Genomic DNA, 15,132 nt, shown 5'->3' with positions numbered 1-15,132 from the left:
TTCTGATGACAAGTAAGCAATGGTGCTTTGTGTTTGGCATATCAGTGTGTTGCCAGCAAAAGGCAGGTTACTGACAGTTCACTGAAAATATTTAACGTTGCTGTAGGATCAACAGAAAACATGCACCCAGTACCACAAAGTGGTACTAATTTTATGAGGTTTTTTGCCCTCCCAACTGAATACATTGTGCAGCATGGAAGATTGACATTAGTTTCAGTGGAGAACTAAAACTTGGTAAGATTAGTTTTGATTGATTGCTTTTGATGTTTAGAATATGACTATTTCCATTTGTTCAAATTATTTGGGGGTTAGAGAAATTGTCACTTTGTGACCTATGGTTATTTCATTGGGAAATCTCTGTGTATATTAGTTATCCCTCCTCTCTTCATAGCTCACAGGCATCCTCTAACACCCAAACTGACAGGAAGTGCCACTCTGCCCCAGTTCTGCTTTTTGATTTGGTCCAATGAGCATGGAACTTTGGCGACAAAGTTCTGCTTCGTTTTTGTGGAGATTGAAGTGTTTTGTGGTGTATGTGTCATTATGAATAATTCATGTCTGTTGGGGACCTGCCGTTACTGCTCTGGCTTTTAGATGTGAAGCACCTTATGTAACTGGCTTGTAGCAAGCTAGAAAAACTCACATTTGCAGTCTTTTAGATGGGAGTTGTTTAGTGCTTGTCAGGGCCAGCTCCACAGCTGAAAAAATGTGTCACCTATAGGAAAACAAGTGATTACACACACAAGCAGGAATAGAAATTACTCTGACAGTTTACATTCTGGAACTTCACAGGCACCTGTGCTACCCACAGGCACTAAATGATAAAGCTGAAGTTTTGGTATTTTATCAATCTCCATATAAATAATAAACATAGAACCAGTGAACGTTTGGAAACTCTTTCCCTTCAAAAGGATTATTGAGAATCCCACCTGCATGGCCAAGGCATACTATAAAGAGGGTCACATAATCCAAGCAAGAATTGTCCATCTGCATTAAGACTTCACTATTTTATGTTTCAATTGTTTTCTTTTGGCGTTTTTATCCCATATTCTATTACTTTTATTCTTTTGTTTTACACATTTAGAATGTAATATGCCCAATATCAAACAGACACACAATTTATACACACAGCTGCAGCATCATTTGACCATTTATTCTATTTATCGGCTTTATGTTCACTTCGCCAAAGGACAAATATATATTTTTTACACTACTCTCCCATCTTACATGGCTCCATGTACATTGTATTTACCCTACAAATTAGTTTTCAAATTTTCAAAAAGCTCCTTACTCTTAGACCAAGCAACATTCAACACAACACAATATGCCAGAAACAAAAATCACAAAAATCCAGAGATTGAAAATCTTTCAGGTGAATGTAGCTTTGAGGCATTATACTGTACATGAACCCAGTTCTGCATCTGGTAGTGTGTACATATAGCTTATCGATTTATATGCAGCTGATTGGAAGAAAAGGGAAGAGAAGGACACCTAATTTTATTTAATCAGGAGTGACTGAACCTAAAATAATCACATAGCCCAATGTAAAATGAAATGAAAAAACACAATTGTTTCTGTTCGTCTCACAATTTTGAAAGAATTGTCACTTTTTTTACCTGTTGGTTAGACTATTTTCAGGTCCAAGAAGTTTGATAACATTTCAACAGTAATCATTCTTTAATCTAGAGCTCCTGTCGTTCAGTTTTACTACTAGAACTCTGCGGGATCATTAGTGTGGATGTTAGTGAAAGGTCATTAACTCCATCTAAGCATTTATGTGTGTTCATGCATGCTGCCCATGATGTGTTTGGTGTGTGCTATAGACATGTACCAGTACCTAATCATCATTAAACACCTCTATGCAGGAGCTCTAGCAGAAAAAAAAAAAGTTGAAATGGACAAATAAAAAGGTTGAGAGAAAAAACCCCACTTAAAATAGCACTGCTGGTGAAGATATGCAAGGAATCATGAATAATCCTATTCTTGTCATTTATATTCTCAGACAACTAAATAGAAATTGCAATGGTAGATTTAAATTTGGGCGGAACGGTGCCACATTGGGTAGCACTGTTGCCGCACAGCAAGACAGTTCCGTGTTCAAGTTTCGCTCTGTGCGGAGCTTGCATGTTCTCCGTGTCTGCGTGGGTTCTCTCCGGGTTCTCCGGCTTCCTCCCACATTCAAAAACATGCGCTTCAGGTTAATTGGCCAGTCCCAAATTGAATGAGTGTGTTTGTGTTTTTGTGTTGTGTGTGTGTGTGTGTGTGTGTGTGTGTGTGTGTGTGTGTGTGTGTGTGTGTGTGTGTGTGTGTGTGTGTGTGTGTGTGTGTGTGTGTGTGTGTGTGTGTGTGTGTGTGTGTGTGTGTGTGTGTGTGTGTGTGAAGCGGGTAGAGAAAATAAGTGAATGAATGATTTTCATTTCAGGAAAAAAACAAAAATGTCTTCAGTTTATTTACTGTCTTTCACAGTGTTTGCCAAGTTGTCACCATAAAAGTAGCTAGAAAAAAAACAAAAAGCAGAGAGATTTTTGCAAGCTGTGTGACTCTGCAGTGTATAACATGACAGGGATCCCTGAAACAAGTAGAACTCTATGTGGCGCATGTTTGGCCAGGTGGTAAACTGTGGTGTGCGTCAGCAGGGAAGGGATAATCAGCCTACAGACAAGACACCATGCAGACTTTAAGTCAGATGCCTGAATGTCCCACTCATGTATTTGGCAACGGGGTTGGAGAAAATGAGAAAACCAGAATGATCAGAGCAGCTGATGAGACAGAATATGAGAGAGATGAAAAGAAATGAGAACAGGGCACAGGAATACATACCATGAAGGGATAAGTAGGGAAAAAGGCATGTCTTGTAAAAGGAAAGCATCGTAACTAAACAATCTGTCATGAAGGTTGTCTTCCACTGGGGTGAAAAAAGTCTCTGTATAATTGCTACTGTGCCATGACCATGTTTCACACACTGATTGTAAAATTATCTCTATGAGTTACCCAGTAATGTAAAATATATGCAAAAGATGTAAGCATTTCTATAACTATTGCTGACCATAACCATAACACTTGTTGCTATATAATTGTCTTCCAAACTAGAGTTGGCTCCAGCGTCCAGTTCAGTTGCGATGACAGCTATGTGCTTCAAGGATCGAAAAGTATCACCTGTCAACGAGTCACTGATACACTGGCTGCCTGGAGTGACCACAGACCCATCTGCAGAAGTAGGTTTCAGCTGTCATTCATTCTGAAAGCTGTTGTAACTTTTTAAGTATATTATATCATACCCATTCATGTGGGTGGTGGAACCATCAAGCAAGACGTCACTCTGCTCAAGACGGATTGTGTTACATACAAGGTTTGCTTCAGGGTATTTTTTTTAAAAATAAAATCTGCCTTGATGACTTGATTTAATTGTCACAACAACCCCAAGGACCAACAGAGTAAAATTATTGATTGAGTACACAAATGCAATGCTTTGTCACTGTTAGTAGTAGAGATAGTAGAGGGCACAGTGGAATAATTAGGATTCGGCCGCACCAGAAGTTGCTTTTAAACATTTTTTGTTTGTATTTTTGACAGACAGCAAGAAGAAACCTTTTTTAAATGAAGCAAAAACCATTTGACCTGTTGTAGCCTAACTTGAACTCCTTGTGTGTATTGAACTTATAGTGAGTGTTTACTTGTGTATAATCAATTGCATCAAGGGTGATTGCTCCAAAGGCAATTTCCCATCGGGTTTTCCATCTTTGCTTTGACAGATGTCTTCTACTCTACTGTGAAACAAAAGTCTGCAATACCTCAAAAATGCAAGCACTGAGTTCATTGGGAAGATTTCCCAAAGTGTCTTCTCTATCTGCACCTGGCAGGTTTTAGCTCAACCACTAAAAATAGAATTTATATAGTGGAATGTTGAAAAAACGAAAGGTTTTATTTAAGTCAGTCTGCTTACGAGGTGATTGCATCTAATTATTTGGGAGAATGTATGGATAATTAGCAAAAAACAAAACAAAACACAAAAAAACCCTTATATAAAATCCTTCAGAAGCATTCAGAGACTTATCATAATAATGTCAACATTGTGTTGTCCAGCTGGAATTAATGGTTGTTATGCCTTTATTTTTTGCAAATGACCAAAAAGCTAATTTTATGCTTAAAAGTGAATTTCCTGTAAATATATTTAAAAAAAAATCTTCTCTTGCAGTTCGCCACTGCCACAACTTTTAAGTCAATGAAATGAAAATGTGTAGTTATTACTAATGTAACAATATCCAAATCTGAGAAAAGTTTAAATTTGTAAGTGTGCTAATACAGAAACACCAACTTATAGGAATAAACCCTGAAAAAAATATTATACATTATAAATGTGTAGTGTAGTTTATTGTGCATGTGAATCACAAATCATTTTCTGACTGACTGACTAAATAAAACACACCGTGAGTGGCATCGCAATGATGCAGGGGCCCCTACTGTTTGCACGTTTACTGGCAATACTCCATTGGGCTTATTGACATACAGTGGAAAAGCAGAGAGCTAGAGCACACATGCAAGAGTATGCATATAACAAAAACAACACACAGTGATGGTGTCCAAAGGACAATGTCAAACAGCTCACAGCTGCAGCAGTACTTGCCTTGAGCTGTGTGACTGTTTGACAGACAGGCAGTCCCTGTGCTCAGACATACACTATAGGCTCCCTGTCACATCGCATTATAGTGTACTTGTGTTTGTGGGTATGCCTGCTTTTTGGCTACATGTCTGTCAGTGACTGCAGAAACCTGTCTAACTTCATGATAGTGGCCACTCTCGGTACAGACAGCAGTCATGGGGGGATGATGCGCTAGTGAGAGGGTGGTGGAAGGATGTAATTTTTTTTGTCCACAGTCTTTGTGCAATACTTGTTTTCTTTTATACCGTACATACAGTAATTTAACATTTTTCATTGTTGTTGTCTAGTGACATCAAATCACTGATTATTATATGTGTTTTGCAAGATTTTTTTTATGCGGATTTATTTTCCATGTGAAAAAACACACTAAACATCTCTTAATCAATAGCTACAATTTAAAAATGCCATAATTACCACTGTGGCAATGATAATTACCACAGTGATAATGGTACTAGTAGAATACTAATGTTGATGATTGTTCCTGCTAATGGTGCATCAAATCAATAACAGTAAGAGTAGCAATACCAGTCACAATCATATTTATAATATGATTTTAGGATACATTATTTGGATTCAGTGATTTTTTTTCCTTGTGTTCCTCTTTTCACATAATTATTCATTTAAAAATGGTATATATTCAAGGGATAAAGGGAGATAACAATGAAAGGAAAAAGAGGAGCTGTGATACAAACAGCAAGGAGGCAGGCAAAGGTTAAAGATTCCTCTGCTGTAGCTGGGGTGTACGTTATCTGGTGTGATCACTCCCCAGGGATTTAAACCCATGAGCCTCTCTTTTTCTACTGAGACCTAATATTAATTAGAAGCTGGTCTCTGGATGAAAATGCCATAAAAGGGTTTCTGTGTGTCCATGAATGCATGTGTGTGGCTACCTGTGTGTAACACAGTGTGCTTCATCTCTATTCTCTAATTAAGAGGCAGATCACTCATCTGAGGTCCTCCTCTCTCTCTCTCTCTCTCTCTCTCTCTCTCTCTCTCTCTCTCTCTCTCTCTCTCTCTCTCTCTCTCTCTCTCTCTCTCTCTCTCTCTCTCTCTCTCTCTCTCTCTCATGCAGTATTTTTTTCAATGTTTCTTGTCTCGTTCACTTTTTTGTGTTGTCTTTTTCCAGCTTATAATTTTTCATCCTGTCTACTGTCGTGTCTCTTTCCTTCCTCTCCCCCAAGTCTCCGCACTTTATCTGTCAACCTGTCTGGATTTGCAAACTTGCTTTCTGCATTCTATCCTTGCATCTCAATCTACCTCCTCAACCACATTGTTGTTCTATGCCGACTCTATATTCTTATTATACCCTTCTTTTTTTTTTCTAAAATGCCACTGGTCTTCCCTCCCTCCAGTACCAGATAAAGGGCAAAAATATGATCAGATAAAATTTTCACTGCAGTGTGACGTGTTATTGACTAAAACTGACGGAAAATGTCAAGTAAGCCTTTAAATTGTTGTCCTGAAGAGCAGGGTGTTTTAAGGGGACCTTTGACACTCAGCTGTTTTTTGCCCAGTGTCCCTTTAAGGTAGAAACACATCTGTGACTTTATGAGGTACTGAAGACAAGATTTATTACCATGACCATCACAGAGGACCAAATCAATATGGATGAAAAAGGATATTAAGGAGACTATTAGAGAAATGGGAATGCAGTCCCTGCACTAGCGGTGACTCAAGTCCATGTGTGTTTAAAAACTGCAAACATGAGAGGGAAAATCCACAAAAAAATGTAAAAAAAGATGCACTCATTTTGTACACCTGTCCATTATGTTCACATTGTGATTCAATATGACAGCTTTGATCATATAATGTCTTTCTTTAAAAAAGTATTACATTGAGTTTGATTGAACTAGTTGGAGAAGTATTGTCATGTAGTGCGAATATGATAATTCCAGTCCATTCCATTGAACTGTATGTGAGGGATTTAATACAGTGTGCCCTGGTAAAACACCACCAGAATTATTGCCTGCACTGTACTAACTGCTCCGCGGTGCACTGGCGTCGGGCCCGGAGTGTCCCCCGCCTCACACCCTATGCCGCCGAGATAGGCTCCGGCTCCCCGTGACCCGGTGGTAATCTGATAACTGACTGACTATACTAACCACATGGATGATGAACACATCATGCAAAGGTATAATAATAATAATAATAATAATAATAATAATAATAATAATAATAATAATAATAATAATAATAATAATGACTATTATTATTATTATTATTATTATTATTATAACAACAATAATGATAATAATAATAATAATAAATAGGGGCAGTACGGTGGCACTGTAGGGTAGTGCTGTTGCCTCAGAGCAAGAAGGTTCTGGGTTCATTCTCCTTCTGTGTGGAATTTGTATCTTCTCTGGCTTCCTACTAGCCTCAAAAACATTCAGTTTAGGTGAAATGGCTCCTCCAAAATTGTCAGTGGGTGTGAGTGTGTGCATGAATGAATATTCATGCACATGAATGATTATTCATGCACACACGATTGCATGTCTTTTGTGTGGCTTTGCAATGCACTGGCAACGCATCCAGGGTGTACCCTCCCTCTCACCCATAGACAGCTGGGAGAGGGCTCCACCAACACCAACGACCCGCAAAGCAGAAAGGCGGCTGGCAACAAGATTATTATGGTATTCTCATCTTCCAGAAAATGGATGGATGGATGATAAATAGTAATAGAAAAACAATTTTGCTTTTACAATTAAGACACCCTTCATAAAATACAGTCAAGAACTCAAAGAGAGATGTTTTATCTCAGTCTGACCAATGTGAACAGCTGAAGAAAGGCTTAACAATCAGTGCTGAACTGATAGCCTGGATAGAGTCAATTCTGTTGGAAAATTTCTCAAAAAGAATAACATATTCAAATCTTTTATTTTTCAGAAATAAGACGCCAGGCATAAACTTGCAATTACTGTGTATTTAGTTTAATGTCATCAGGTAGCTTGTAATGGTGGAAACAATCTGTGAAGGAAAGATGTAGATGAGAAAAATGGTGGAAATGATTGATTTTTTAGCTTTGTCACTTAGTCTGTCAATTGTACTGCTTTTCTCTGCAGCCCGTACCTGCGGCAGCAACCTAAGGGGGCCCAGAGGGATCATAACTTCTCCAAACTATCCTGTTCAATATGAGAACAATGCACACTGTGTCTGGGTCATCACAGCAATGGACCCTGGGAAGGTGAGCTTACTTTCCATTATTTTATTCTTCCATTGTTCCATCCAGTGTTTCAATCAAAATAGTTTGTTTTGAATTTTCTTTGCCTTACATGTGGTGATCTGAACAACTCAATGCATGAAGTTACATCGACCTTACATTTTGGTGTCAGTGTCTTTTTTTTTTTTTAAATTTGTCTTTTAAATTCCATCAATGATTTGAAATATAGCCAAATTATTTCTCAGCATTACTTGGCAAGCTTCTAGTGGTTTTTATTTAAAAAATCTTAGATATCAATGTAGTCCTGAGGATATTATAAGAGAAAGTTTCCTCTGTGTTGTCTTGAGAGAGAGTCTTGCAGGAAAAATACAGTATATTGTTGAATAAATAAGCGTCATTTGTTCAGTACACATTAAAAAACAATCAGTTGAGAATGAGACTAGGAATCAAAAAGATTCCTGGTCTCAAGCAGTCCAAACCTGAAGCTGTGACACACCACACACAAATGCTCTTTTATGTGGTCCGGTGTTGAGTGTACTGAACAATTCATATCCCTTGCTGCTGACTGAATTCCTCTTGCCAAGAAACTTATCCACACACCTAAAGAGCTCAGTGAAGGCAACATTTTGCTGTGTCATTGCTGTATAGATATTAATGATTCATATTCATGGGATGCAACATCCCAAGTCTCTCTAGCTGCAGTTTCTTCCCGTGTCTCTCATGTCTTGCCTCATATCTTGTCTTCACATTCCTCGCCACAGTACTCACTGTTCTCCACTTTTCCCCTTCCAGTACCCCTTGCCCACAGATTGGCTCTCATTTTTACCAACATCGGTCTTCTTTATTCTCCATTCATCTCTCTTCCAATTCCACCCGCATCTACCCGTCTTAGCTGTGTTCAGTTCTCCTTGTTCCCTTGTCCATCTTTCTTCTTATATCTTTTCTTTTCTGTTTTCACTTTGATTTGCTAAAACGTTAAGTTTGAACATTCAGAGTGTGTAGAGAGGGAAGAGCAAGATGGCCCTGAAAGCTGCAGAGAAAAACAAAGCGATGAAGCATAGGAGAAAAATAGGGCTTGGTATTCAGCCAGCTACTTCACATTTAAAAAGAGAGCACCAGGAATTGAGAAAAGAGAAAAAGACTGATTGTCCAAGCAGGTACTTGACATGTGACCTTGAAGAAGCATGTCAATGGTACCTGCTCTCTTCTGAGTGACTGAGTTCTCAGAATTTCACTATCTATACACAGAATGGAAGGCAAGGATGGAGACGAACAAGAGTATAAAGGCCATGTAGACATGACTAGACCGATTACAAATAACAATTCAGAGTTCAGAGACTTTCTTCATACTTTGATCTTCAGTCATGATTACTTTTCAGTTCCGTTTCTACATTTACATTCCCCCAAGGATGTTTGTGGTCAGTTAAAGTTTAAGGAGTTTTAGAAAGAAAATACAAAGAATATCATATATATATATATATATATATATATATATATATATATATATATATATATATATATATATATATATATATATTTATTATATATAATTTATTATTGTGTAATATATATATGTGTGTGTGTGTATATATATATATATACATATATATATATGTATATATATACATATATATATATATATATATATATATATATATATATATATATATATATATACACATAATGTTGCACCAATTAAATTTGATAACGGCCATCTCTTTGTAGACACTTTTTCTCTCTTTAATTTTCTTGGATTGGATCTTAACTTCTGCTTCTTCTGCTGTTTGTGTCTTCTTCTGTTTTTTGATTACCCTTCAGAGTCTGAGTAAGCAATTATCAAGATGATTTCTTTCATCAATAACATATTGTATAAAAGTGAGACAGAGACCAATCTTTTCATTGAATTCTGTGCCTTTTCATTGCTTCTTTGTGTAGCATCACACGCACAGGTGTCATTAAGCCAATGAGTAATTCTGTCTGGTTTCATGTCTGTTGTCACTGTATTCAGTTCTGAAAAGAACAATCAATATACTTTAGGTTGTAGCTGTCTGGTAGCTTGTCAGCAAAATGTGTGTCCTCCTATTGGTGTGTGTCTGTTATTAGGATTGTAAATATGTGTGCACATATAAGGTGCTGTGTAATATTATGACAGTTGATGTGTGTTTACTCTCTGCCCACTTAGCTGCTAACTGCCAGACATTGTGAAAAATGTTATGGACTAAACTGGCAACTTTCAGGTCGTAGTGAAGATAGACTCAATTGTACAGCAGCAAAAAAAAAACATCAATGAATGGCAGTTTTGTGTGTCAGTAATTTTACTCATCGGTATCAAGCAGATAATTATATTGTTCAAGTCTTGTTCATGCCTGAGTGCTCACACACATAGTATATCCTGAAACGCCTCGCCACACATGCCCATTAGACCTAATCACTGCTGCCCATTGCTGTCTTTTTCCTGATGAATGAGTGTGTGTGTGTGTGTGCGCGTGTGCGTGTGTGTGCGTGTGTAATTTATTTTATGATGGGAAGTGCTTTTTCATGCATGACATATTCTGACATCTGTCAGATTCTGTCAAATATACTTGAAATTAAGCAACTGAGGATAAATAAAATAAATTTAAAAAAACAGTCATGACCTCAGTCAGCCAGGTTATGTTTTTATACCCTGGATTGACTGAACTGAATTTCATCTTGAGGTTTATTTATTTATTTTAAAAAGCCAATTGTCTTTTGCCACAGTTCACTGTTTAAGCTCTGTCTTTGGCTCCTATGCCAATGCATCTCTACCAAAAGTGGCTGTTTATAATGATTAAGACTTTTTTTGTGAACTAACAGTAAATTGTACAGTAAAGCTACAATATAAAACTTTGTGGAATAAATAAAAAATAAGTCCTAGGAAATTTGTTATCCATACAGTCTGCAGTTGCCAAGTTCTTTTCCATGTATCACCAAACAGTTTGTAATGCTTTTCGTTGAGCTGTCACATTATGCAAACACATTATGCAGTTCATTTTTGTAAACTGTCCAGCCAACAGGTCAACGGCACTCGAAGGTGCTGTAACACCTTAGCAAGGGAGTTGTTATATGAGACGGCGACCATTTACTTTCTTACCACTTAAAGCAAAGGTCACCTCGGGACTGGACTGCAACAATAAACATGGCACATCTGGATACTTTCGGGCTACGACCAAGAGGCTGCCATCTTTGCAGTCTATTTTTAATTTGGCTGGTACTTTCTTTGCCCTACAGCGAAGATCACTTATCAGTATACTGTATATAACAACATTTAGACACAATAACTAAGCTAGAAAAATTTACTCTAACATACTTCTCTGTCTAACATACTTCTCTGTATGAAATTGACTGAACTGAATTTCATCTTGAGGTTTATTTATTTATTTTAAAAAGCCAATTGTCTTTTGCCACAGTTCAGTCAAATTTCATACAGAGAAGTATGTTAGACAGAGAAGTATGTTAGAACGGTGCAGGACATGTATGAAGACTGTAAGACAGTGGTGAGGTGTGCTGTAGGTGTGACAGAGGAGTTCAAGGTGGAGGTGGGACTGTATCAGGGATCAGCTCTGAGCCCCTTCTTGTTTGCCATGGTGATGGACAGGCTGACAGACGAGGTTAGACAGGAATCTCCATGGACTATGATGTTTGCAGATGACATTGTGATCTGTAGTGAGAGCAGGGAACAGGTGGAGGAGAAGCTAGAGAAGTGGAGGTTTGTCCTGGAAAGGAGAGGAATGAAGGTTAGCCGCAGTAAGACAGAGTACATGTGTGTGAATGAGAGGGACCCAAGTGGAAGAGTGAGGTTACAGGGAGAAGAGATCAAGAAGGTGGAGGATTTTAAGTACTTAGGCTCAACAGTCCAGAGCAATGGAGAGTGTGGAAAAGAGGTGAAGAAGCGTGTCCAGGCAGGATGGAACGGGTGGAGGAAAGTGTCAGGTGTGATGTGTGATAGAAGAGTTTCAGCTAAAATGAAGGGAAAGGTGTACAAAACTGTGGTGAGACCAGCGATGTTGTTTGGTCTAGAGACAGTGTCACTGAAGAAAAGACAGGAGACAGAGCTGGAGGTAGCAGAGATGAGATGCTGAGGTTCTCTCTGGGAGTGACCAGGAAGGATAGGATCAGGAATGAGTACATCAGAGGGACAGCACATGTTAGAGGTTTTGGAGATAAAGTCAGAGAGGCCAGACTGAGATGGTTTGGACATGTCCAGAGGAGAGATAGTGAATATATTGGTAGAAGGATGCTGAGTTTTGAACTGCCAGGCAGGAGGCCTAGAGGAAGACCAAAGAGGAGGTTTATGGATGTAATGAGGGAAGACATGAAGGTAGTTGGTGTGAGAGAAGAGGATTCAAAGGACAGGGCTAGATGGAGGAAATTGATTCGCTGTGGCGACCCCTGAAGGGAAAAGCCGAAAGGAAAAGAAGAAGAAGAAGAACTAAGCTAGAGAAATTTATATATTCTGTAGTCCCCAGTAAAATTAATGACTATAAATACTCCACCTAATGCTGTATATGAGACAGTTTATTATAGTGGATGGGCATTGACCTTGTTACCAGCATTACCTGTGAGGAAATTAATCTCTTGTGGCTATATTTCAAGCATTTCAGTCATTCTTCCTTTCATGTCTTACTTCCCCTCGGCTAAAATCAAATATGTGTAGCAACGTTTTTACTGACTGCACTGGTTCCCCAGGTGTCGATCCCTACGGTTAGAATACTGCACCATATATCATATACAAAATTCTAATAGATTTACTGATTTTGATTCCTGCACTCACTTCAGTCATGCTCACCATGTCAAGACATGCGGGTCAATTAGACTTGTTGTATTGGTTGATTAACTAAGTTACGCCTGTGACTGCCAGGCCAGCTGTTCATGAAGTTCATCGCCTCCTGATCAGTGCATACTGCAACACAGACTGGACTTCAAGAGCTTGAAAAAAGAGAAGACAGACATTAGATAATCTGAACCACATATACAACAACTATATGACCAGATGTAACTTCTTCTATGAGTTAATAAATATAATACATTTAGCTCATCCACATTTGACTACCATCCTTGTCCATCCCCCACCACCATACTCATCCACCCGCTGTGGACCTGCTACTCCAAGCCCACCAGTATCACCCCTCATCTATCCATCGGCTGGGGTCCTGCTCCCTTTCTTCCTCCGTGCCATCATACAGTCACCCATGCAGCTGTAATTGTGCCTTGAATTAACCAACTACATGATGGGGAACATGTATTAAAGGCAACAACCCAGGAATCGGTGAATCGCCTGACTTTATGGTCCGCAATTCAGCACATACATCACATCGTCTAACTATAACCGTAAAGACACTGACTCCGTCTGGCCTATCTGCCACTATCTCTCTCTGTCTCTCTCTTTCTCTTACCATGTCCTTGCCTTCATTTTATTTGTTTTCCTCCCAACCGGTCAAAGCAGATGGCCGTCCAAAAGAGTCTGGGTCCTGCCCGGAGTTTCTTCCTCAACGAGGGAGTTTTTCCCCGCTACTGGTCACTTATGCTCTGGAGGGTTCAGTTGGGTTTTTCTTTCAAAGCGCTTTGAAAGGTCTGTTGCCATAATTAAGCGCTATATGAATAAAACCTGATTGATTGAACTAGATTGAGCTGTGACAGCGGCCACTTCTTGCAGTTATCACAGATGCCCTACCTACGTAGCTAATATTAATTGTTCACGTGAAAATCTGTACACGGTGACTAAGAGTGCACCCAATCTAAAACTTCACTGCAGATGAAAAATACATCTTGTAAAGATTATTTATTATGAGTGTCAACAAGGAGCAAAAATGCTTTTAAAACTCACAATTATATTGCCATTGAAACACCCCTTTGCCATTGAAGGTTTGACTCGAATGAAAAAAGACATTTATTAACGAGAGTATAAAGATAAATAGAATTAAATAATAATAGAGCAGGCTATTATTATTTCATTATATTATTTCATTCTATTTCCATGAGCAAATGCTTTTTGAAGAGAATTTTTTTAGACATGCAGAGTTTGAGGTTAATGTTTACTGTTCATTAGATTGTGAGAGCGAAAGCAATGCATTGAATAAAGAAGCCCCAAACTCTGATTGTGATTGGGTCATTGGCAGCTCAGGCAACATAGTGTAATATCCCTTCTCTACTTTCAGGACAGCTGTTCCCTTTTTGTATATCACTAACAGAGTAGTATTTAGTCCTATAATATGTTGAACTTTAGAAATACGGAGAGGAAATGACCTAAGTAGTGTAACAAGAGAAAATCTGACTAACATGACTCTATGGACACTAAAAAGGCAAAAGACAGTCTCATGACATACAAGTTTGTAATCAGTGTGTGGTATACTGAATGCCATATTGTATAATTTCTGGACACTTTATTGTTAAAATGGTAATACTTCTCTGCTCAGATGTCATTTATGAATTCTAAAACATGCAGTCAACCGTTATAATATTAGGTTTTCCTATTTTCAATTTATTTTGTTCTCAAGAAATACTTTTACATTGTCTGGAACAGTGGTACACACTGCATCACTGTGTTGCCCAATAAAAACCATGCTTGACAAAATAACTTCTTTCCCCGTTTGTCCCGGAAACACATTCAAAAAGTAAACTAATATTTTGTCTAAAGGTTAATCTCTAAGTAAAGCTCTGGTTTGATGTCCTGGTTCTCTATGGCTGAATTGGTGTTTAATTTACTGGATGTAAACCGGTCACTTTGATATGATGCTATTTTATGATTTCAAAGGAATACTTTCAAAATTGCAGAGCTATTAGTGGTGAGTGAAATTAAAATTTTTGTTTCAAAATGTTATAATTTATTCTGCCTGCTAATAGTTGGTTTTGAGATGAAAGCCATACTCATTCTCCATTACTTTTAAAGTAAATTGCTGACACAATACACATTGTGTATATATTTTGTAAGTGCTTGTCATAATTGGCATTAACATTAAACTGTGGTTTCACAAGTGAACAACTTATATTTATTGCTTACTAAGTTTACACGTATGTGACTTTAAGTGTTTCAGCATATCTTGAGTGACTACAAGTTTGTCAAAAATCAACATCTCACCAAATTGAGCCGTAAGTGACATACATGTTGTCTTCTGTCAATAAGATGTCTTTCATAATTGTTCACTGTTGACAATTCTTGTCCAGAGTCCAGACTAAGTAAATGAAAGATCACAACAGTGGCTCAGTGGTAGAGCGGGTTTTCCAATGTTCTACGCCCTTGAGCGAGGCGCCGTCCCCCTTGCAAGTTGCTCATTTGTGCACACAACGAAGGAGC

The 15,132-nt window shown here is 38.2% G+C and overlaps 1 protein-coding gene across 1 annotated transcript in view; it reads left to right on the top strand.

The window, feature by feature from the left end:
* The window catches only part of csmd1a (CUB and Sushi multiple domains 1a), a 452,056-nt gene that overhangs the window by 278,254 nt on the left and 158,670 nt on the right, over window positions 1-15,132 (top strand). The window contains exons 9-10 of the mRNA XM_068328424.1: window positions 3,091-3,215; window positions 7,723-7,844. Coding sequence (XP_068184525.1) covers window positions 3,091-3,215; window positions 7,723-7,844 — 247 coding nt within the window. The remainder of the gene's footprint in view (window positions 1-3,090; window positions 3,216-7,722; window positions 7,845-15,132) is intronic.

This window comes from Antennarius striatus, chromosome 1, assembly GCF_040054535.1.
Source record: "Antennarius striatus isolate MH-2024 chromosome 1, ASM4005453v1, whole genome shotgun sequence".
In the NCBI taxonomy this organism is placed as follows: domain Eukaryota; kingdom Metazoa; phylum Chordata; class Actinopteri; order Lophiiformes; family Antennariidae; genus Antennarius; species Antennarius striatus.
The sequence above is the reverse complement of the archived record's forward strand: the minus strand, read 5'-3'. Positions and strand labels throughout refer to the sequence as shown.